Source organism: Trachymyrmex cornetzi, unplaced genomic scaffold (assembly GCF_001594075.2).
Source record: "Trachymyrmex cornetzi isolate Tcor2-1 unplaced genomic scaffold, Tcor1.1 scaffold223, whole genome shotgun sequence".
Classification (NCBI taxonomy): Eukaryota; Metazoa; Arthropoda; class Insecta; order Hymenoptera; family Formicidae; genus Trachymyrmex; species Trachymyrmex cornetzi.
Window position 1 is genome coordinate 4318341 of NW_017296881.1, and position 25164 is coordinate 4343504.

Below are 25164 nucleotides of genomic sequence, written 5' to 3' on the forward strand. Positions count from 1 at the left end.
CAAAGTAAATATTATCCGTAAGCGATTAAGAATTTTTTTTTCTTTCATAGATGCTTTATCGTGAGACAATACGAGAAGACAATATTTGCGAATTAAATTGGCAAATAGGAACAAAAACGCCGACCAAATTGAATATCAATGTAATTTTCCGTAAAATAGAAAATTGCATCGATAGATTTCTAAGATAGCGCATTTGCTGCAATATTCGATGTTTCGTAAAATTTAACGCAACGGAGAGCAACGAGATTTTACGATGGAAATTAAATGCGGAGAGTCAAACTATCGGAGCGCGGAGGTTTTAAAATGCATCGTCGTTAATTGCGCAGATGGAAAATCTGCTTGTGTAAACTCGGCTCGTAAGTCATGGATATAAATATTTAATCGTGACGCACTAATTTCTACGCCAGGTCGGGAGACTAGTTACGATCGCCGTGACGAGCAAAAATAAAAATATTACATGAATATTTAGTATATTAACAGTAAGTTGGTAACAGACTGTACAAAATAACAATCAGAACGATAACAATCAGTAAGCAAAAGACATTGCACTAAGTAATACAAAACAATCGTATACAACTTTAAATATAAAACTGTACCTATAATGAAATATAAAACTGTACTATAATTTGATTATTATTAATCATTTCTTAGAGAGATTCGCTAAGGTTCTTGTATAATCTCTATCTCTTCCTGAAAAATAAACTGATTACTTGATCTACCTCTCACACAATTTTTTTTAACTCATATCTAAATAAGTAGTAACAGATAAACTTTAGCTTTACTTATTGAAACAGATAGTATATTATATACGAAAGACACAGAGGAGCCTCATCACGGCGTTCGCATGTCATTGCACTTGTATCAAGGGTCTCTACGGGGTTATGATGATGAGAGAGAAAACCGCGAAGTTTATATCGTAGAAGCAAGTGGTGTAGTCTTATAAAACATCACATCAATAAGTCCACATCAAAGAGACACTTTTTATTCGTTTCCCCCTATAATTGCACATCATGACAAATTAGTCAGCGTTCTAATCTGTAACTTTATTATAGTTAATATGCTTGCTGCATAAGTCTTCATAATTGCCCGTTTGATGTGTACATTTTTTGATACTGGTGACTGGTCCTAGTACAGCTTGGCATTAGTTCTGCACAGATATGAGAATACGTCTTTTTGTCAGTACAAAAAGTCCAACAGAAAAATATATTTTCGACTCGAACTCGACTAAGAAGTTTGCCGAGTTTCTCAGTCAAAATACATTATCTCTAATCTAGTCTATTAATCGGTTATCGCCTACATTCGCGTATGACTTTATCACATGATTTACGTCTTTATATAATTTACGAATGTTCACCGAGTTTTCTAAGATTACGTATCGTAATTAATCTTTTAACAACGCCGTGAGTCTCGCTCGTATATATATTTTTATCTCGTTCTTCATTACCGTGTGTAAAAAAATTATATAATCATAGCTTTAAATATGTAAATGTAATCTTAAATACACACAATATTATTCAATACTGTTCTCAATAAAGAGTACAGATATTTTAAGATTATCGTTATTATTTCCTAAAAGAGGAATTTTTTTTTTATACGCACACAATAATTTCAAATATAAGTATAATAACGGGCGACTGACGGCGGGTTAAAACAAAATATACGAACGGAATCGATTCGACCGCTTCGACTACACCACCGCGAAGGGGAAGAGCACACTTCGGCGGGTGTCGAGCAGCGGTTATTCCGTGAAAAGTCCTCGCCGGCCGGCGCGTTTCTTCATCCGCATTTCTCTGCCTCGCTGCGTGAGCAGCCTTCGGCGAGTGGCCGAAACCGCGTAAGAAGTGGCGTCGCGGCGTTCCTCGTGCATCTCGCGGTTCTTTCCTTTTCTCCTTCAGCCTCTCAGAATCGCTGGACTCGCAGTCAAGGTCAAGGTCGGTGGTCAGGAGGCGAGAGTAGTCCTGTGCCAGGAGGCGTGTTGCTGCTGCTGCTGCTGCCGCTGCTGTAGCTGTGACTGTGGCTGCTGTTGCTGTCGCTGTCGTTGCTGTCGTTGCTGTTGCTGCTGCTGCTGCTGCTGCTGTTGTTGTTGCTGTTGCTGCTGCTGCAGCTGCTGCCTCTTTTGACTGCAAATGAAAAGCAGGATTGCATTTTATTATTCTCGTCGGCATTGCGAATATTGATACATGAAATTATCGTTACATTATACTATGTGTGTTGCAAACAATTATAGTATTCACGCTATAGGGATGAAGGAGGGAGTGATGTCTTGTATGTACAAAATTAAGTCAGAAGTTGTTTCCAAGAAAATGAAGTTTGAAAATCGCGAAATACATTTCAATTAAGATATGGTTTATGGAAAAATACTGTAAACGTTATCATGTTTACATAACTTCCACGAGACTTTACGAGTTAAAAAACGTATGACAAATAGTTAAATTATCAGTTGAGGATAATTCTATTTTCGGTTAAAGCGAACCTTAGCGCTTAAATATTTCAGTATGAATTTTAATTTTATTAAAAGAGAAATTACTCACAATAAAGCCTTCAGGTAAAAAGAATTTATTCTACACTTATAACTTATTTTTGTATAAGGAATCACCCCGCTGATTATAATAAATTTTCTAGTTTTTCCCATCTTGTATTTATGTAATTTTTATAACGTCATAATTATTATTGAAATGTAGACATTCAATTAATTACATATTGTTGTGTGAAATATAGAAGATATAATGGAACAAATTAATACGTACGCTGAAAAAAATGTAAATCTTAATACATATTCGAATCGTACTAATTGTAAGTAAACATTCATTTACTGTAAATAAATATTTAATAAAATAATTAATAAAAAATAATAATTAATTCAAATTTATGATTTTTATATCAATCAAATAAATATATATTTACATTTAGTAAATATTCATTTAGAATTATTCAAACAAATATTTATCAAAATTTAGCTTTTCCCAGAAAGATGCAGAAATTCATACATATGACATGTAAAATGAATAATTTGAATGTATAATCATAAAAGCAAAATTTTTTGTTATTGTTCATAAACAACTTGACTAGTTTATCGCAAATAACGGATAAATTTCGAATTGCCTACACCGACGTATTTTTTTTCCGCGGACGCGCACGTGCTCAGTACATTGCTTCTTTACGAAATCAGTTACAAAACGAATGTGCGAAATTATGCGCATACCTTTGCGAGGTTCGATATTCGCAAGGATAACGCGGGCGTAGTACTTTTCCTGGAAACGACGAAAGAATTCTGGAGGATGCAAAATGCGACGTCACAGTCGCGTCTCGATCGATCTCTCTGCGCATAATAGACACGCACGTGTTGCTGCAAAAATAACGTATATCGTCGAGTAAATCATCCAGTACGAGCGTCACGATGTCCACGTGAGCAAGATTATGAGGCTTGGGTTAGTAATTATAACGGAATGCAAAATTCGTGACGGTGGTTTAACGCCAACGTAATTTATTCGGCTGCGCAACTGCGCAATTTAGAGATTGATGCATATCTATATTTTTGATGATGTGAATACGTCGGTACATCACCGGTAACGAAGCTTATTACAGACATCACAAATAATTTACATTTCTAGCAACGAAACATCCTTTTCAATGTATACACGTATTATATAGGATTCTTTGAAAAAATATCCTGGAAAAAATTTACTAAATCTTAATACATGTTTTTTTCTTTGAATAATATTAAGTAAACATAAACTCACTCAGTAAATAAATATTCATTCAGTAAAAAAAAAAAATATTTAAATCAAATTAATGATTTTTATATATAAACGATTTTTCAGATTCTTATTATTCAAGAGATTTAATTTCTCGAGAGAGAAATAATTTTCCTCGCGGCAACCGTATACTTTATTGTCGACCTTATGGAAATTTCCTAGTCATTTATTGTCATCGTGAGACGGCTGACAGCCGTATACAAAGTTCTTTATAATTAATTATAAGCAGTTTAAGAAACAGATTCTTTTCAAGAGGCTCTTGGCGCAGTTAGTTCGAACAGTTGTTCAAGTCCATTAAATTTCAACGTTCGCCGATGTTGATGGTAGCGTTCGGGACTGATATCGCAACAAATCCCTGTGTTAGTAGTCGCGACTGTTATCGCGGCTGGACGCTACGCGCGCAAGCGGGAGAGATCAATTAGAACGCACCGCTTAATTAAGAGTACTTTTCCTACATCATAATGCAACAATAAGCAAAGGTAATCGGAACGATTACGCGCACGCGACCTCGACGCTGGAAGTCGCGCGCCCGTCCGCGTTACCCTGGCCGCCAGCATATGGCGTATTCTCACGGCGGAAAAGAAACGTACGAAAGTAATATAGTAGAACGGCTTGGAAAGATAAGGGAGAGACTCACCTTCTTCCGCTTACACCGCCAAGAAACGATGCACCGCACGTATATATACGTAGTAAGTGTTCTCCTTCCGAGCTACAAATCTCTCACGACGCGCGGCGACGAGAAACAATTACTTTCTTTAATGATCGTCTTTCGTTTGCGCGCTACGTTGTGAGATACAATATACATTTTTCCCGTGATTGCAATATCTGCGAGACTGTACATGGAAATCCATACGGTATAGATTTTTCCTGCAGCAATATTGCTGCAAGCTTCTGCGTTGTATGGGAAAGGACGGTTTTGCTGAAATATTAAAAAATTTAGTTAGATACAAATCTGAAAATATTTTTGTTAAACTATCGAAATAGTTATGTAGGGTACTCAAACTAGTGGCTAGAATGTCCAAATATTTTCCAGCGTTGTTATCAACTGTTTGAACTTCCTACGTAATTATTTGGATGTTCTAACAAAATTCAGATCTGTATCTTCTTCTTATTATTCCGGTGTTTGGTTTTCCGACCCAAGAAAAGAGAACTGTGCACAATGAAAAGAATAGAGAACGGGGAACAGAGAATAAGAATTTCAACCTATCAGAAACTGTATATTCCACAATACATGATTTCTGGTAAGTTAAAATTCTTATTCTCTGTTCCCACAATATATGATTTCTAATAGGTTGATGTTGTTATTCTCTGTTCTCTGCAAGAAGCTTGCACAACCCCTTACAGTACCATGCGTTCAATTTGGAACCTAGCGATAACCTCCGTGGGAAGTTAGAGGTTTCACTTTGACTTTGTTGCATATTTCAAAGTTGATGTCTCCAAAGTCAGCTACTCTTGCGGTTACGAGGGTCGGGATTCCCCGCGTCAACTTTGTCCAAAGATACACTGAGAAAAATTTCCAGGCTTTATCCGTTCAAAAAGTAACAAACAGATATTTCCGATTGATTTTGATCGAATTTATAAGACTATCCGATAAATTTGATCGGATAGTCTTATAAATCCGACCAAAATCAATCGGAAATATCCGTTTGTTACTTTTTGAACGGACATTTTTCTCAGTGTACAAGTCGTTACAGCCAGATTACTGTATCTAATAGCTAAATGTTTAGTTATTTCAGCAAAACCATACCTTCTTTATGTACACGTAATCGCGTAATGAAACTGAACATACATCTGATCAAACAGAGCTGCTGGATATTTGAAATTCGAACAGCAAAGTGAAATTTAATCGTAATTCAGGTCTGAATATTCAAAAATAACAGAAATACACGACACGATCCTCTCAGCGAGATCATTACGCCGGAATAACGAATTGCTTTCTCTCACCCTGCCTGTTTCCGATCGCTCGGCCGTTCGCTCGCGAGAGGAATTAAACCCCGATGAAAATTTTGCTTCCTGTCTGGCATTTCCCTCTTCCTCTCAGCGACCCTCCGTGCTTTCGAATTTCCCGGGTCCGATCAATGTTGCTGCAATATTATTAGATCGATCTGTGCTGTAATTATTTTATTGGAACTGAAACGTATACAGTTATATAAGTAAAGATTTGCGATTGTAATATCTCTCGTTGAATTAGTAAAGAGCTTTTATTATAATTTATCAATTGCTTGTCGCATATCGACTCTTAATGTGCTCTTCTTTTCAAATGTTAATTCTAATTATTTCAATGATCCAACAAAAATATTTTAGACCAATATCTAGTGAAATTTGTAGATATTTTTAAATCGTACTTTCTCCCGAGTGTAGTCTATGATTACCAACGCAACGATTACGAACGTTTATTGTAGGGTCACGTCATGAACAGATGGGTGGTGCTCACCTCTTTCTCTCCATATTTTTCGGGCGGGATTTTGGGGGCTCACGCGAAAAGTTTACGCGCTTTTGGGGAGAGAAGAAGGCTCGCGGGCATTATTTCTATGCGGCTCGTCATAATTAACGGTCACGCTGCGGTTGTTCGTAATCCCGGCGAATTAAACGACGCGCAAGGGGCTCAAATGGACGGGACGGCAAGCTGAAAGTTGTGCGCACAAAGCGAAGCGCCTCTCGCGAGCTGTTCTCCCCTCCGAGTAAACGAGTGAGTGAGCGAGCGAGCGAGCGAGCGAGAGAAACTTTTTTGCGTCTGACTCGCGCCGGCGACTTCTCCTTGTATAATGAGACGCGACGGTGAGGACGCTCTCCTCGCGTACATTCAATGACGATAATCTATCCACTGCTCGCTTCGATTTGAAATATAGATGGCCGAGTTTCAGAGGCGCCGTGAACGATCCCGTCTCGTCTTTCTCTCTCTCTCTCTCTCTCTCTCTCTCTCTCTCTCTCTCTCTCTCTCTTAGAACGGGTACGGCGACTGGCGTATGAAATATGAATTCCCGATCGAAGGCGCTCCAGAACTTCGGACTTTATGTCCGACACGCAGGAGGGACTCTCTGTTTATCTCTCTCCCTCTTTCTTTCCTCTAAATGCGCACGGATAGGGGTGAATGAGTTCGGTATCGACGCGACTGGATTACTGTCGCGAGGAACGTTATTCGCGTCCGTCGAATAGGAACTTGGCTCGCGCAAATAAAATTCGCTCATGCGGGGAGTAACATCTTGAGCGTTTTTCCTTCCTCTTCTTTTGTAAAGAAGGCATCACGGCTATGTTGATAACAGGTCGGTTTTTCCTCTCTTTTTTTTTTTCCTTTTTTGTCCCTGCAAATTATGGTTCTCTTACGCGCCGTATCGATCCTCCTCCACTCTAACATATACGCACGTATAGACGTGTGTTCCTCTCAATGATATATTTAAATCTCATGCCGTGCAACGAATATCGAATATGTCAGGTAGTCGAATGTGCAAGTATAGCGTATATGGTACGAGAATATTTTACGTCGCGTTTACGATTCGACGGCTTTGTTATTTAATGCGGGCGCCCCCGATTAAACTTTGCATACCCAAAGTGACCTGTTTTGTTCTTTATAGGTATCAACGGTGACAATTGAGACGCATCGGCACTCATGATATATTGAGCCAATCAACGGTGAACTATAATTTCCCAGATAACGAGGAACTCCCTTTATTAGGAGACACAAGATCTGTTTGCGTTGTTTGTACTTTTTGCCCTTGGCAAATCTTCGCTTTCTCTCTTTTCAAGGCTAAATATATTTCTATGTATTTATAAGGCTCATTTCAAATGCGAAAATATTTGAGGATTTTATACAATGCAAACAAATCTATTGGTTCTACACGTGAAGCATCAAAAAAACTGAAATACATATTCATACGATCCCTAATAGCTCTATAATGGACTTGACTTATTATCTGCGAAATTGATTGTAATAAAGGAATAAAAATTATCGCAGACTCATATTCCACTAAACACTTCCGTAATTATAATAATTCTGGATAATTCTGTAACTTCAATATCTCACGCTGCATTTTTGCATAAAACCTTTCATACCTTTGAAGTTTTGTGAAATATTATGATACAGTTATAAGTAATATTTATAATATACCTACATTAAATATTTGAAAAAAGCTCTTTTTCTCAATACTTAATAAAATATTATGAAAATATCCTGACATAACTTTGTAATATAAAGTATCATGAAAATTCTGTCAAAGCTTTGTAACGTATGTTTTACATTCCGTTTCACTTGTTATCTGAGAATTTCTATCCCAGGCATGACAAAGCGTATTGTAAATTATTCATTTACATAATCTGTTTAAAATTCACAACCCATTACGAGACATGTCGTTCATGCATAGCGCTAATTCTGAATTTGAATTACTTGATATAAAATCTATTTTCTGTGGTTGAACTACAGCATACACTTTTGGGACTTGAGATCGATATATGTTTGATATTTGGCGAAGGTGAGAAAAAGAGTTCTAATACAGGGTGTCTAGTGCAGGAATAAAAAAATAGACCTATAATTTTCTCTTTCATATTCTTATTTTCCCAATTGCACGTCTATTTTGCGAGCTATAATTTTATAAGAAAATATAGGCGCAGCAAAGTAATGAGCTAGAGAGAGAGATTGTGCCTAACAACTTCCCCCGATTTGCGTATCTCGCGAAAGTTTGCACACGTGCGAGCGATCGCGTTTAGTGTCTGAAAGAAGTTCCGAACTTTATTTGGGGAAGTTTACGCTCGCGCGCGCACACGTGGGAGAGAAATATGTACACAGAATGGTTGCGGCCGCGTGAATGCCATGTTGAAATTTTGATGAGGGCCCGTAGGTAAGGTTTGGACGTAAGGACATTCCTGCTGGGCGAATGTCGGCCGAAACTTTTGTACCATTTACCCTAAAAACGTCAGTTAGCTCGATCGCGTTGCAGGCTTCCGTCCGGGAACTTTTCCTTGCCAATGTAAATTTCTCACCGCGGATCACTTTATACAGTACAAAGTTCAAGGACATTTGTTGATTGGAAAATGAATCTTGTTTGTATTATTGAATAATTCTACGCCTTTTCGTACTTCGTCGTTTATCATTATGGTTTAGCATTAATTAAACACGAGTTGTTTATTAGTACGGCGATAATAAAGATCACAAAGTCAATTTATATATATCCCACAATATACAATTCGAATTATATTATAATTATGTGATACATTTAAATTATAGGCATATCATTAAGAACAAGTGAAAGAAAGAAACAAGTATTTTATGCTTTCTACGACTATAATTGTATGATATAATATTATTATATATTATTATATGATATAATATTATTATATGTTTCTTTGTAATAATGCATTGTGTGTTATATTAGAAATTGCGCGAGTAATTTTTCAATCCTAAATGCAGATACGATAAGAAGTAATGTCCAAAATTGCATCTATTTACTTCACTATGTACATAGTTTTTCCATTTTTGGATACGGCTAGATCGAGATTAGATGCTTATTGAGGTCATCTATTGATAAGCTAAGTACTTTTTTCCGTGTCACTGATCTTTCCATTCGCTAAGCGTTCAATGTGAGATAAAATGTGGGTCGCTTTCAAAACATGTGTTATTGTCTAAATTATTTTATACTGCAGAACGTTTGCTTTCAATGTCCGAGAGCGTCTAAGTTCATATGTATATATAAATTTGAAAGAAATATTTAAACAATTATTAATTTCATTTATATATGAAAATATACATTCAATATTTATATATACAATAAATATTAACGTATGTGTATATCTTACATAATATTTTATATATTATATAAATATATAACATAATTATATACTATATAAATATATTTTATATATGTATAATTTTTTAAAATATTCCTTCTTCAATTTTCCGATTATTGTTAACTTTCGCTAAGAATTTAAATTAAGCTTTAGCAAAAATTGGATACGTTATCGTGCTCGGTAAACGTGAGATCGTAGGTTTGAAGTAAAAAGAAGAACCTTTCCGTACTCTTCCATTTCGCGTACTTGAAAGCGTCGAGTGCGTGCTCGCTAGTTTCGTGCAGTAGTACGGATCCTAGTACCAACCGCGACACTACCGGTACTCTGCCATAACGACTCTTTGCAGCGACGAGGACGATCGATCGAGGTGCTCTTGGTCCGCACGTGCGCAGATTACGCTGCTCTCTCTCCCTCTCTATCTTCCCCCCTCTCTCTCTCTCTCTCTCACTCACACACTCACTCACTCACTCACTCTCACTTTCACTATCACCGCCTTCTTCTTCTACTTTCCTTTATTATCTGATGTCTCTTCATCTCCATCTCTTCCTCCCCATCGTTCCTATATCTGTTCTTCTCTGTTCTTTTCTCTATGCTACCACAACCACGTCACTGCTCGTCAAAGTGAGCCTGACATAGCCATCTCTCCATAGAGTCGCCTACACGCTCACGTACACGCACGCACACGTACATGAACACGCTCACGTACGTGTCAATATACACATCGATCCGAGGGTGGGCGATGTGGCTTCACGGTGGTGCCGAATGCCGCGCGAATCTTTTAGTACAAAGGGTGATAAAATACGTACGCGCGGCATAAGAAAAGCCACGTGGCCACGTCAACTCGACACGTGTATACCGGTCACCCTTGTTTGCAAATCATTTTTCGCACATTATTCGATAATTCAGTGTCAATCGCAAAGGTCAATTATCTTTCGTACGATTCGATTTAAATTTATTTTTAGCACACACGCGTAACGTACAGAATATACGGCATAGAAAATAAGGGTCAAGGAACTTGGAGCAAAAGAGTCTAGCGGGATTATTGTTTTTTTTTTTTTTTTTAATGTCTGGCTGTTCTATTTCTGAAAATTTCGTGTGAAACGGATTTATCAACGGTTATAACACTATCTTTTCTTGGAGACGCGGCTCGATTTCTGCGTAAATTTTCCTCGCATTTAAGCGCACGATATTTCCTACAAGGGACAAGCGCGCGATCCCCTTTGGTTCTACACATCAGGCGATACACTTTTTTCTAATGAAACGATCCGCATCACCCGCGATCAAGCTCACTGTCTTCAAATATTCTTCTTCGCTTTACAATCCCCCCTCATTCATTTCATTTCTTATACTTTCATCGATCGTCCGGTCTCCGACATCGTGCGATGGTTGACGCAATGACGACGCCAGTGTCAAAGTGAAAGAAAAAAGCGGTAGATAAGACATATGTGCCTTCATTTTTCCTACCAGTTCGCTCGTGCGTTCACGTACGTGTGTAAGATTGAGTACGCGTTGTTCAAACGAATCTTTATCTTGTTATCACCGAAACATAGAGCATGAATTGCGCTATACATATTTAAGGGTGGTATTCATGGTCAAATCTTATATATAAGACCGTCTTAAGAAGTCACGAGCCAATCAGAAGGCCGTATTAGCGTCTTAAGACATTATTTAAGGTAGTCTTGAAATAAGAACGGACTACACTGAGAAAAAAAAGTTGCTGTTTCAACAAAATATTAGTTGATTCAACTAAATGTAGCGGTCACGGACTGTCAAGCAAATATTTGTTAATTCAATTAAATATTTATTAAGTCAAACAAATTACATGTTTTAAATTACATGATTTTGTTAATCTAAATATATAAATATTTGAACTAAATAATTATTACGAACTATATGTACTTAGTCAAGTTAATAACTTTTTTTTCTTAGTATATGAATACCGCCCTAAGGCCGCAGGTTACTTTAAGGCTATCTTAAGTAATATTTTAAGATACTAATGTGACTCTTTGACCGGTATTCTCTCTCTCTCCCCCCTCCCCTTCCCCCTCCCCCTCCCTCTTTCTCTCACTCACTCACTCAAATTCGTTTTTGTTCCACAAAACACTTTTTCTTATTTCAAGACAGACTTAAGTAATATATGTCTTAAAATGTTAATATGGCCCTCGATCTGGTCGGTATTTATAGTCGGTTCTTATTATTTCAAAACCATCTTAAGTAATATCTTAAGATGCTAATGCTCTCTGATTGGTTCGCGATATCTAAAGACTATACTTAAGACAGTTTTAAATATAAGAAGCGACAATGAGTACCCTCTGATTGATCCGTGACATCTTAAGACTGTACTTAAGACGAGTCTTAAATATAAGAATCGACTTATGAATACCGGCTTAAATAGTAGATACATCAAATGTGGCCAACACACACAAATAAGAGATGGGGAGTGTAAAGAGACAATCAATCTTCCTTTCTTTTTAAGAGATTGTCTTGGAGATTGTGATAGATTGTATAGAAAGAGATAGAAATGGGCAAGTCTTCGCGTCCGATTTCTCTCATTCTTATCGACCAATTTTATACAAGTACAGTCTATGCTCTATGTCTTTGGTTGTCGCAATCACAGATTTCATGCGGGGGCGATGTTAATCCGAGAAGCCGTATAATAACCTTCAAGCGACAAACATGTAATTCTCGACCCTCGTTCAGACATAAGTCTCCAAGTGAATCTTTGCGAGCGGAGAGCTTCGCTCGATAGACAATTAAAAAAAAAAACCATTGCTCGAAAAGCCAGATGTCACGGACCAATCAGAGGGTAATACTCATTGTCGGATCTTATATTCAAAACTGTCTTAAGTATAGTCTTTAGATGTCACGGACCAATCAGAGAGCATCTTAAGATATTACTTAATACGATCTTAAAATAATAAGGACCAATTGTGAATCGTAATAATTGCAAATAATGGTAATAAACCGTTCGAAAGCTCAAAGTACGCCTAGGTGCGCCGAAATAGCTCATCTCGCATCTACAGCCATACTTTGCGCCGGCTATACATAGACATCGATCCACGAAAGATTCCATGCCGACCGCTCTATGGCGAAACTGAAATCTCTGAAAAAAGAAACTATGTATACTATATATATATATATATTCGCCGCAAAGTAAACGTCAATTTAATATCGATTATCGAAAAGATACCTTACGAATTATCAGAAGGAATCAGAGTTGTCGATATAAATTTGTTGAATTGGTTTATATCTCTGAAAAATTTAATCTGAATGACTAAAGTATTAGATTTATATAATATACAAGACAGGCGACGTAATTATAGATAAGCGTGCATTCACGATGCTACATTTGACGTTAATTATAGCAGGTATCTGATTTTCTCGTACCTGCACTCATGCACAATTCTCACATATGCTCGGAATTAGAGGGACGCATTTAGCGCCGAATGAACAAAGAACACAGGCCATTGTTCGCGCTGTGAGAATGTGCGTGCATTGATCCGCGAGAGCGGCCGTGTGCTAATGAAGAAGTAAGTACGAATCTCTGCGTCGCCGTTGCAAAGTGCGATGGCACGTGGTGCGTGTTCCCGTTCCGCCTTGGCTACCTCATTGCGTAAATACTCCAAGGTCGCGTGACAACGGTGGCATCGTCAACCTGATGACGAGTGGATTTTCTGACGATCGATGTCCGATTTCATATTTTCATTATTTAGCACCGCACGCGAATGTCCGACGCCCGACACGCATTAAATATGCATATGCTACCTTTTGTAAAAACTTAGACGCGGACAGTGCCGCATGTCCTTCTGCTTAAATAAGAAATGGAAAAGGCTTCGAGAGTGCATCATTAATGAATAATGGGTACGTAGAACGCGCACTCTCGAACAATAGAACTTTTTAGCGAGGGAACTGTAGACCGTGATGAAAATTTCTCTCTCAGTTTTTACACAAATTGGAACACTTTTCAAAAATACTGAGGAGAATATATGAATTCTAAAATATTTAAAAAGTTCAGATGAGGTTTCTCACATCTTACAATTTCTGAAAAAAATATCTTAAACTTTGTATGATTTTATCAGAAATTATAAAATGAGAAATCTTAGAATATTTCACAATTCGCATAATATGGAAAATTTTAGAAAAGAGCTTGGCACTTTTGAAAAATGTCACAATTTGTATAAAAAATCTGAGAGTTTCTTAAAAAATTATATAATTATTTAAAAATTCGGAAAAAATCTGAAATTTACATAAACATTGTGAAAAATTATGTAAAAAATTCTGAGAAAAATTTTCATCAAGACATTAAGCGAGGAACGCTTCGATTTTACTTATACGATCGATTTCACACTTCTCTCTTTCATCTATCTAACCTAGATTTAAATTATTTATCCTATATGCGTCCGATGTGACGTACTCTCGACTACAATCCCTGATTTCCGTCGAACGAATTTAGATTATCGTACATCGAGTTCACCGTTCGTCCGACAGTCGTTACTTTCAGCTTCGAGTTCTCTCGTTCCGCGTCCTATTCTTCGGAAGCGATGGAACTTGGCGGCCAACTTTCTCCCGAAGTTATCTACATTATACGATTGTTGTAATTTTACTTCCTATGGATAGTCATGTTATAAGTTGAGTTCTTTTCTAGGAAGCATAACCTTCATATTACTAGTACATTCCTCGATAGTACATATTTCGGTTTCGCGGATGATCGATACTTTTCTTGTCAAACACGCACGTCGAATATATGTATAATAAATTGTACGATTCTTTTTCTCCCTTATAATATCCGTTTCTATACCAATGTAGATATATTAACGTTAATGTTAATTTAATTTACTATTCATCTTTTTCTAGTTCTAAGAATTATAGAAAATGTTAAACGGTAAATTACATCGAGATTAAAGTTAATTACATTGGTAGAAATAAGTCATTAAATCTTTTCATTTGTCTCTTTATATACGTAATTAAAAGAACAATTTCTCTTAATGGAAACTGAATTTTTCTCTCATGAATTATTCTGAAATAGCTTTCAAAATTTGATGTTATCACCCTTTCGTACAGACGGAGCGAATTAACAACGTATGCGCACTTCCTAGTGATCATCGATCCGCTTTTAAAGGGGCGTTCACATTGGTGATATACCTACGTATTGCTGGCGTTGGCGGGGAAGTGCAGGACGGGAAAGAGACAGTAGAGAAGGGGTCTCCCCGTGGCAGTCCCAGGGGACCAATGACCCCCAGGCTTGATCACTGGTGTCGCGATGCTCGTCACCGACACAGGCGACTTTATAAGCGATACCGCAAACTCGAGCAGCCCGGATCGCGAATGTCGGAGCGAATTATAGGCTAGGCACGAGAAACGGTGAGCAAGGCAACGAGAGAAATGGATAGAGGAAGCGAGCTGAAGAAAGTGAGGTAACCACAGTGAGATTGGGTAGAAATAGGGGAGGCGGAAGAAAGAGAACGAAGAACGTCGAATGAGAAAAGAAACTAGGGAGGGTAAAGAAAAAAAGAAAGATATAGACGAACTGAGAAAAAAAGGGAAGAGCTACTCTCTCCGTCCATCGACTTTTTCTTCCTTTGACTTTGAGTCGTCCTCTTCATCTCTCTTTCGGTTTCGCTCGCTTCTTCATCCCTTTCCTTCTCTCTCTCTTTCTCTCCATTCGTTTCCCGATCCTGTCTCCCTTTCTCACGTAGTTTCTTCCTCTCCTTGCGGCGGGAACGTGGGCGTGGACGTGGGCGAGGTGAATCTTCAGGGCCGGCGAGCGTCGGCCGATCCCGGATCGCGCGTCTCGTAAATCGTGCCGACTCTCGAATCTTTTCGTCGACAGCTACGTCCCTGCCGATCCAATTCTATGGCGGGAGATCTCGGATTCCATCGTAGAGTAGGACAGAATCGGGCAGTGCACGGGAGTGTGCAATATTCCACGAGAAAATATCGCTGGCTATTATCGTAGTTGGACAGGCGGATGCGTGCGAATTCGATTTATTCGACCTTTCGATCACGATCGAACATTATGAATTTATGAAAAAATCATTTCAATTCAATCAGGCGAAGAATTGCAAGTTGACAAATTTAACTGTACACTGTTACATTTGTAATGTCGAATATTATACCCAATTTGAGTTATTTGTTATCTTTTTAAAGGTCGCCACTGCTTCTATCAATATATCGTTTATTAAATTAAAACAATAAAGTTAAAGAAAATTTAACTCGAGAAAATGTATAAATTTAGTTTATTAAATTATACACTAAATTTGATATATTTTCTCCATTGAATCCGGATCCGAATAACTTTACTAATTGTAAATGTAACATTATGGACGTTGTTTACTTCGAAGCTATCCATAGTATCCACATAAATAAATTAGTTTACATTCTAGCACACATGAAAGACAAAATTAACAACATGTGTTATTTATCCCACAAACTGTTATTTAACAAAAATAAAATAAATAAAGATAAAATCAATAAAAATGTTATTTAACTTCAAGGAATTAGGTTACCATTGATAATTTGAAATCTAATAATGCTGTATTATATTCGGTTTCGGATAATAAATACGTGGAATATTCGTGCAATCATTTAAGATTTATTGTACGTAAAAAAAATGCTTGATTACGTCTTTTCGTGACATGATCTGATCGCAAGCTTACTTCGCCACATTACTATATAATTTTTTATTTGTCGACTATTTTATATGCGACTATTACGCTTATCAAGATCGCCGCATTATGGTTTGTTATATCTGTCTATCGGCATGTGAATTAATTACGAAGACAGGGATGATGATGCGCGACCCTTCCCGCTGTTTCCTACGTATTGATTCATCGTTACATCATTGAGAACGACACTAGAGATGTCTGTTTTTTTTTAATTATCGCTTGATTAGTCGACGTTGCACGACGCCGCGTGTTTTTTTGCAACACGCGCAGAAAATCTTATCAACGGGTGATGTTCATTACATCCTGTTGATTTACAAAGTTGTTACGACGAATACTAATCGGAGCGATACTCTTTGAGACATTTTTTTAGCCGAACTCTTTCTGCGACAGTTGCCATGTGAAGAATGACGCGATTACGCAAGAGAATTATGCAAGAGGTGCTGCCGTATGAACAAATAATAGAAAAAAATGTTGTTACATGATGCGCTCAATGTAACTCCATATCGAAGATATATGATATCGCTTTTTGCTTACTTAGATAAAGCGATTCTTAACGCATCTCTCTCACATACGTATGCTCTTTCTCTATTTTATTACAATCTAAAATCATATTTTTTATACACGGGAAAAATAATTTTGCTGAAGCATTAAAAAATTTAGCTGGATATACAAATCTAAAAATAATTTTGTTTGGCCATCAAAGTAATTACGTATAATGCTGAAACTGATTGCTGGAATATAAAAATTTTCCAGCATTATTATCATGCTTGAGCTTCCTACATAATTATTTTAATGTTATAACAAAATTATTTCCAGATACATATGTATTTTAACGAAATGTTTAGTTACTTCAATAAAACCGTACCTTCTGCGTACACATAACAGAACTAAAATATTTTTTTGCTCAAATAAAACTGTCGAACATTTGAAATTCGGACAGCAAAGTGAAATTTAATCCTAATTCTAGTCTGAATATTCAAAAATAATAGAAATACCCGGAACACACACACACACAATAATCCTCTCAACGAGAACGTTATACCGAAATAACGAATTGATTTCTCCCTGCCTTTCCCCGATCACACCCAGCCGTTCGCTCGCGAGAGGGTTAAACCCTGGTGAAATTTTTGCTTCCTGTCCGGCATTTCTCCCTCCTCCTCACCGCGACCCTCCGCGCTTTCGAATTCCCGGTGGCCGGCGATCGATGAATGTTCGTATCGACGTCACACACAACGACGACGACGACGACGACGACGACGAGGGCCCTCCTCTAATGCCTCTCCCTCTCATTAAAGCCGTCCGTCCGCTCGCTGGCGGAGAGTAGCATCCTAATGCTATTTACACAAGTGCTCTGCCGTGGCGAAAGGGCGTTCGTTCGGGACCCGCGCCTTTCGAGGCCGTGCATGTGCGAACGTATAGCGCTCTGGCTGGTGCTCGTGTTTACGTCGCGCAGATCGCGCGATCAAGCACCGTGTAATCCGAGAGACCGGGAGACTTTCCGGCCGGTCTCTCTCTTTGTCTCTTTTGAACGACCCGCGTCTATTAATTGCCGACTAAGTCCTTTTGTTCCTCGCATTTCATTAACGAGATATATACGAAGAGAGTTAATACAAACTACTCTTCTCTGATATGGCGAATCGATAATCAACGGACACCAATTTCCGTAAACATCACGAAAACAGGAAATTTTCTATTTTTACTTAATGAGGCAAAATTAATGAATTTCACGACTTAGGCCCGACTTCACAGTACATGGCTATATATATACCTAAAGATCAAAGGTAATTCATGAATGAATTTTATTGATGAATTTGTTGGTAACCTTTAATCTTTAGGTAACCATATATATTGTGAAAACGGGCCTTACTTTTTATTCGTTCAAAACAGAATGGTTTATTATAAAAATTTAAAAATAAATTTTTTTATAAATTTAAAAATTTAAAGTTTTTTTATAAATTTAAAATATATCTTTACTTTGTCCTTCTCACGTCGAAAAATATGTTTTTATGTAATACGAATAAAAATGTCTGTTTTTGTTAACAATAAATAATGATTTGATAATGACGACTGTATAAAATGCGAATGCATAAAACAACAAATTATTATCACAGCGTGACATACAGTTTTATTTGCTCTGAATGGGGAGAAGAATAAACAAACTTGTTATTCTGTTACATACAATTTAGACGTCATTTGAAGGACAAACGAGAAAGTAGTAGTCTTACATTGATAAAATTAATCGAAGGCTGATTTATCGAAGCAATTTCCAAGCGATCTAAACATAATAAATGAAGCGACGTCGTAGACGTCCTTCCTGGCGTGACCGTTGTAAAGAATTGACTTACAGTCACTGAATAACCTTATCCTTTCTACCCACGTATTCTTATCGGTCCTTTGAATCTACACTCGAGCCTATGAATCCTAAATACGTGAACTTGCGCAATAACGCTTTTTCGTCGTCGTCGTCATAGCCGAGCTAGCAAGCTAGGCATAGGCAAACATAGGACGAGAAGCGTTGCCACGACCCAATTTCGCGTTGTGCCAATACAGCCGATCGTGCATCGAGGCGATCCTAATTAGAGGTGTCTCGATCGTCAATTAGCTAGCCGAGTATTTGCCGCAGGATCGTGAAACTGGCGACTTCCTGATCAAAACGATGAACTACGCATCTCGAGCGAGCGTTGCCAAAAATTTCGATATACCACAATTTCGAGGATTCTATTCTAAGCTTTGAATAGGCGACGCGTAGAACGCGCGGGACTTTGTAAAATTTCATAGACAGAATAAAAGAGCTCATATGGAAAACGAGTGGCGAGTGGAAATTTACTGAAATATAGCTTTATGTAGAAACTTTTGCTATCGCATTCCGACTCATTTTTTTTTTCTTCACAATGCATTATTTCTGTTGCTAATTACGTTTAACGACGGTCATCAATCCTTCCCGCGACGCCTCCGCGGGGAAGGTGTAGTAGATCATGCTCGACTTGTCGACGTAGGAGGTGCGACGAGGGCACTCGTCGCACGAGCGTTCGATCTAATTTAAATATTTAACAGTGTCGATGTACGTACGACGTGCGATCGGCTCGTTATAAGCCCGAGTGGCAAGCTGGAGTGGAGTTCGTTAGTCACGTCGCGGTAGCGCGGCTGGTTCGTCAATATTAAGATGCAAATGAATCCCGTCACGCCGACGACGATCGTTCGTCGCATCGCCGTCGCGAATCGTCAGATAGTCGGATTTCACCTGGGATCGGCGAATCAAACGGAATCGCGAAGCAGCCGGTCTCTCTCTCTCTCTCTCTCGCCCCGCGATTCATATTCATAAAGATACGATGAATTTCTCAGGTCACGCGGACGGTCGATATAAATGATACAAATTTAATCGTTTAACAGGGACAGGGACACGTTTTGCATGCGTGCATATGTATCGTCGCGTGTTAATAGTAGGCACGAAAGGGATCGACATATATATCTTCCTGCGATTGTCAACATTCGAGAATTATTATTATTATTATTCCTGTAACTTTGACGTCGATTTTCTTCCAACGTCATCGTGCTTTATCGTCTCTTTGCTCATCTCTCGCCTTCGTAGTCGCTCGATGGAGTCAACAGCATTGTTTTCGTGCACCCGGATCGTCACGATCGTTATTAAGGCCGACCTATTTGCGCGCGAGTACGCGAAGCATCGATGCCACACTTTGTTCATTTTTTTTTTTTATGTTTCCTCCGTTCACCTCTTTCGCTCTAAATATATCCGAAGTACCGTCCACTCGCTAGCACGTCCTCCGTGCGTTTCATCGGATATATATCGCGTTCTGAATGTACGTTTGATTGTATCAAACATTACAGTGTAAATTATATGATTAGATAACCCAGCGGGAAAATAATTGCTATCGTTCGATTTCATTCCGATTATTCTTGGGCAGCCTCAAATTCGTAACTTGCTCGTAATTTTCGCAGCGTTAATGGAATTGTTTACTTCGACAGAAATAAATATGTGAGATTCGATTTAAAACGTATTAATGTAGCATTTTATCGAAATAAATTGTATTTCCGTAAGAAATTTACTCCTTTTTGTAATAAACAGAGCGTGTACTGAGTATATAGTGAGCTTTTCACAAGCACATATAAAACATTCGAGAATTATTATTATTATACATTCGAAATTTATTATTATTATTTTAATACTAAAGATAATACCTAAGCAAGATACGGTTTCTCAGAAACGATTAAGCAAATTTAATCTTTGGACCTCACCCTGAAGTCTACTAGATTTCAAACAGGTATTATTATATCTCTGTTAGCTTAGTTATATTATTATTATTATCTGACGGTGCTATTTGCAGGATCAGTTCGTCCTTTTTCGTTTGCTCGGCAGAGTCGGATCAGCAAAGGAAACTCGAGACGACGGTGTAAGGTGGAAGGCGAAAAAAAAAAAGCAAACGTACAGATTAATGTTTACCTGCCAAATAACGGATGCCATAGTTGCGACTCGTCCGGCGAGCTCGCAGTAGAGCTCACTTCCGGCTCCTGTTTAAGCAGTCCGCTGCGCACTCTGAGCAAGGGCGAGTAGTGGTTGATGCGCGATCGGCCGCCGTTCGATAAGTCCATGGGCTGCGTCGGCATCAACGTGCAAATCGGCTTGCAACTGAGTTTGGGTCTGCCAGTGATAACGGTGAACCCGGCGTCTTTCACGCCGTTACCGTTTGCCGAACCAGACAGTCCTTTGATAATGGTGCCGTTAACGACGGCGCTAGGTTGCTGCGGCTGCAATTGTTGCGATCTGGAGACCGGGCCCTCGCCGTGGTCCAATACGTGCTGCAAGTGCGCTAGCGATATCACGAGCAGATCGGGATCCCGAAGGAGGTCGGGCCTGGTAAGAGCCTCGGGTAGCCTGAGTTCGGGTCTGCTGGCTAGTAACTTCGGTATCTCCGTCGCCGGTGCGGCAGCCAGACCTGGCAAATAGTCGCGAGGAACTAGGAGAGGATCGGGAATCAGATGGCCAACGGTCTCAATCAGTTCGCGGAGCTGTCTGGCTGGATCTTGGAGTTTGTCAGTGCTGCTGGACGTGGTGCAAGTGATTTGATCTTGCTCCTGATCGGTGAAGTGACCCCTCGTTCTATCGACGGTCTTTTGGTAATAAACGGCTTGGTTCCTATGTCGTTGCCCGGTCTGCCACTCGGCGGACATTGGTCTCTTGGGCGCGGCTCGCTCTGTCATCGCGTAAAAGGTACTGTGGATGTCGCCGCTGGACATTGGCCTGCCAGAGTTCCTCACCTCTTGATTGTGAACGTTCAGACGTTCCTGGAAGCTGTGCTGATTAGTCCTTTTCATGTTTCTATCGTTATTCGAATGCACGGGTCGAGAAATAGGCTGATCGGCGTTTTGATCGGACCGGATCACACCCTCCTTTGTCCTTTCGTAGTCTCGCGGATCAGCGCAGTTGGATGAAGCCAGGATGCTCTTGAGTGTTATTTCGCTCTTGGCATCCTCCGAACAAGACACCGAACACGGCGGACTAGGGAGTAATCTCTCGAGATAAGCCGATGATGGTCTCCTGGACGCGGGAGAACAAGGAATTCCGCTGGGCTGTGGCGAGACTACCACGGTGCCGCGGGATCGCAGCTCCTCCAGGACCTGTTCATCAAAGTGCTCGAGATCTCGATATCCTGACCCTTTACCTTTAGCCTGTGCCTCGCTGTTTTTACCAGAGCTAATCCAGGCAGAATCGCTCTTTTTCTCCAGCAGAATTTTGCGATCTTCCTGATTGTTTTTGGTATTATGCCCGTTGTAGTAATCCGCGTCGATACCGTCGTACGCCAGTGAATCCGCTTTCTGCTGTCTAAGATCTTCCATAACTTGCGAGTCGCAGTCCTCATCTTCTTCCTCGTCTCTGTTCCCCTCGTGAGGAAACTCGTCCATTTTCATTTCCTCCGGATAAGCGTCGACTTTGTTGAAACTAACGGTGCTTTCGGGCGATTCGACACGCTGCTTTATGCTCGGTGAGGTTGTTAGTTGACCGGAGACATTTTTGTAGCGGTAATTCGGTATAACAATCGATAGACCTGGCAGATTGCGAGACGAACCGTCGAAGTTTGCATTCTTCAATAACTTCTCGACGCATTCCGCCTGAGAATCGGGCGACCTGCTCGACGAAGATGCCTTTGAGGGTGGCCTCGCAGGCGACACGATCGGATTCTTGCCCTCAGGCGTGTCGTTTCTCATTACGGACACCGAGATTCCCGGCGTATTCCTTAGGGCGTCGAGGATTCTCGAGCTGTCGTAATCGAGCTTCAACGGGTCGCCGGGCTCGTCTGGCGCTTCCTCTTCCTCGATCGGTTTGCTCGGCTGCCACGTGATGACAGATTTCGATCTGCATTTCGATCGACCGACGATGAAACCGCCGTCGGCCTCGGCGATTTTGCAGGAATTCGGAGTAGTCTCGGCATTATTTTCCAATGAAAGAAGCCCGAGATTATTCTCCATTTGAATCTTCGTGTCTTCCATCTCCTGCAGACAGCAATCTTTTAAGATCTTCTCTTCGTGTACCTCCAGCTTATCGTCGATCTCGCCGTCTTGGTCGACGATTTCAGTCTCGTAACTAGATACACTCCTCGTTTGATCCTTCTCGTTAAGCTCCGTGTCCTTGACCTGTTGTCTTTCAACGGATGGCTTCTCGTCGAGGACCTCGTAAGTCTTGGTGGAGTCCACCGGCAAATCGGCACTGGGAGTATCAGTGGCGAGAACGGGCGAGGCTGTAGCATCTATCATGTTCAATATGTCCTGAATACCCGTCTTGTTCATTCGATTCGATTTCTCGCTGCTCTCCTCCTCCTCCTCCTCCTCCTCCTCCTCCTCCTCCAACTCTTCGTTGTCCATCTCTTGTTCCCTTTCCTCTTTATCCTCTTCTTCCACGGCGTTTTCCTCATTCCGCTCGTTACTTTCCTCTATCCGCTTCGTCTCATTCGCCGTCGCGTCCTTATTTTTCGCGTGGTGAACGACATTTTGATGCGCGCTCTCGGGAAGTTGCGATAGTTGCAGCAATTCCAGCACGACGCGCGGCTGAAACAGCTTGTTCATCTGCAATCTCTGCAGGTTGATCCAGCTTTGACTATCCTCGCTGTTCAGATTGGGTAGACAATCCTTTGGCTTGTTCTGCTCGCAATTCTTATCCTCTTTGTCATTTTTTTCTCTATCCTCGCTATCGTTGACCTTGTCGCGAGTTCCCAAGGGAGAGGAACATCCTCGACAATTCGTCTCTTCATCGTACCCTTGCCTCTTTTTGCCTACGCCTTCGCCAGTAAGCAAACCGTTCGTCGTGCCGTTCGGCGAATATATTAGCGGATGGCATCGAAGAGAGCTCGCGGTCGCGCTCGCCGGCTCTTGAAGACATCGTTTGCCGTTCTCCTTCTCGTCGTTGGACGAGACCGAGGAGGCCGGCGACGTGTCGGTCATGCCCGACGTCTTCTTGCAGGTGGCGGTTAGAGCAATCGTGTACATGGACGTGGTGCGCGGTATCGAACGCCATCCTTGCGCGGTCTTGGTGAGCTTGATGCGATTACGTTTATCGTAGTCCTCGCATCTCACCTCGATGATCTTCTGTTCACGCTGCGACGCCCACAGGAAGATCGGGTTGACCTTCGGTCGCTTCTGCTCGGGTTCGTCCAGCGTTTCGTTCCGTGATTCGTCGTCCCGGACGCGCTTCTGATGTTTCTGATGATGATGATGGTGATGATGGTGGCGTCTTTGACGACGGGGCACTGTGCCCCACGCAGGGGCCCCGCTCATTACTCCATTCAACGAACGGTGATTACTCTGTCTCTCTCGTCCGACGAGGACCGCTTCCGGTCACCCAACTGCCGACCGATCGATCGTTGATGATGACTTCGGCGACAACCGGCGACCGTTATCGGATTATTGCAACCACCGCGTAATGCGACACGCGATTTACCTTGCACGCGCGTCTGTGCGACGCTGCCTACGTGTATGACTTAGTCTCGTAGTTCACATGCTTCCGTTCGCGTTTCCGCACGTCTCGACGGCGTGTCTCTTCGACGTGATGACGACGCGTTTGTCCGATTACCGTTCCGCGCATCGTAGACACCCGGTAGGCGCGCGCGCGAAACGATCGCGCGGCGTGTGGATCGCGCGGATTCAATCGCGCCAGACCGAAACCCCGACCGTTCACCCGACTCGCTCCCGCGCGATCGATCCTCAAGGCCACCGCGCCATTGTCGACCCGGAACGAAGCTTCCGCCGCCGATCCGGGACCAAATGCGCGTCCCGTCGCCACCACCACGTTGGTTCGTCGTCTCGTCCTGACTACGGTCTACGAGCCCGTCGACGTTCTCGCTCGTATACTTCCGATCCTGGATACTCGATCGCACCGCCGACGCCGCTAAAGCAGACGGGGTCGCCGGCGTTCATCCGGCTATCGAACCGTGACACCGTTGATGTCGCGCCGCCGAATACGCAAGAGCGACACGGGCGCGGGAGTCGATCTTCATCGAAGCTCGTCACCGTGCCGCGTCGACTCGCACAAACTCGCAATTGCCGAGCACCGAGTTCGACCCATCAGCCTACCAACGAGTCTCTCGCTGATATAGCTTAACTATACAGTTACTGTCTAGCGCAACCCGCAATGAAGGGTTCCCTTTGAGCAACGCGAGAGGCTGCAAATACCACGAGGGTAGATAAACCGTGCCGGGTTACGTTCGGGAAGTCGCGGAAATCGAATTGGGGTGTACCTCGCGGCAAATGCTTGATTTTGCAAGAGCAATCCGTACGCGTTTCGTTGATGGCGGAATATCCACCGGGCGGAATGCATCCACTTTATCTTTATCGATCACTCGCGTTTATCCATGTCAAACTCGGAGCACCGCGTCCTGGGATTGTCATTGATGACATAACACACGGTGCGGGCGTTACAGGTCGCCCACCGGTTACACGCTACACGCGGAGTCACTGTC

At 41.0% G+C, this 25164-nt stretch overlaps 1 protein-coding gene across 4 annotated transcripts; it reads right to left on the reverse strand.

Annotated features, from left to right (window-relative positions):
* Window positions 1-1633: 1633 nt before the first annotated feature.
* On the reverse strand, window positions 1634-25164 carry LOC108760438 (uncharacterized). 4 transcript variants are annotated; one of them, XM_018506407.1, is made up of 4 exons: window positions 25009-25164; window positions 20658-24051; window positions 3203-3346; window positions 1634-2120 (listed from the first exon to the last, which is right to left on the reverse strand). In XM_018506407.1, the coding sequence occupies exons 2-4, from the start codon at window positions 23981-23983 to the stop codon at window positions 1940-1942; spliced, it is 3651 nt and encodes a 1216-aa protein (XP_018361909.1). In that variant the 5' UTR covers window positions 23984-24051; window positions 25009-25164; the 3' UTR covers window positions 1634-1939. The 4 variants fall into 4 exon arrangements, with proteins under 4 accessions (XP_018361909.1, XP_018361908.1, XP_018361910.1 ...); XM_018506406.1 differs by lacking the exon at window positions 25009-25164 and having other exon boundaries at window positions 20658-24454; XM_018506409.1 differs by lacking the exons at window positions 3203-3346; window positions 25009-25164 and adding an exon at window positions 5700-5839 and having other exon boundaries at window positions 2097-2120; window positions 20658-24454.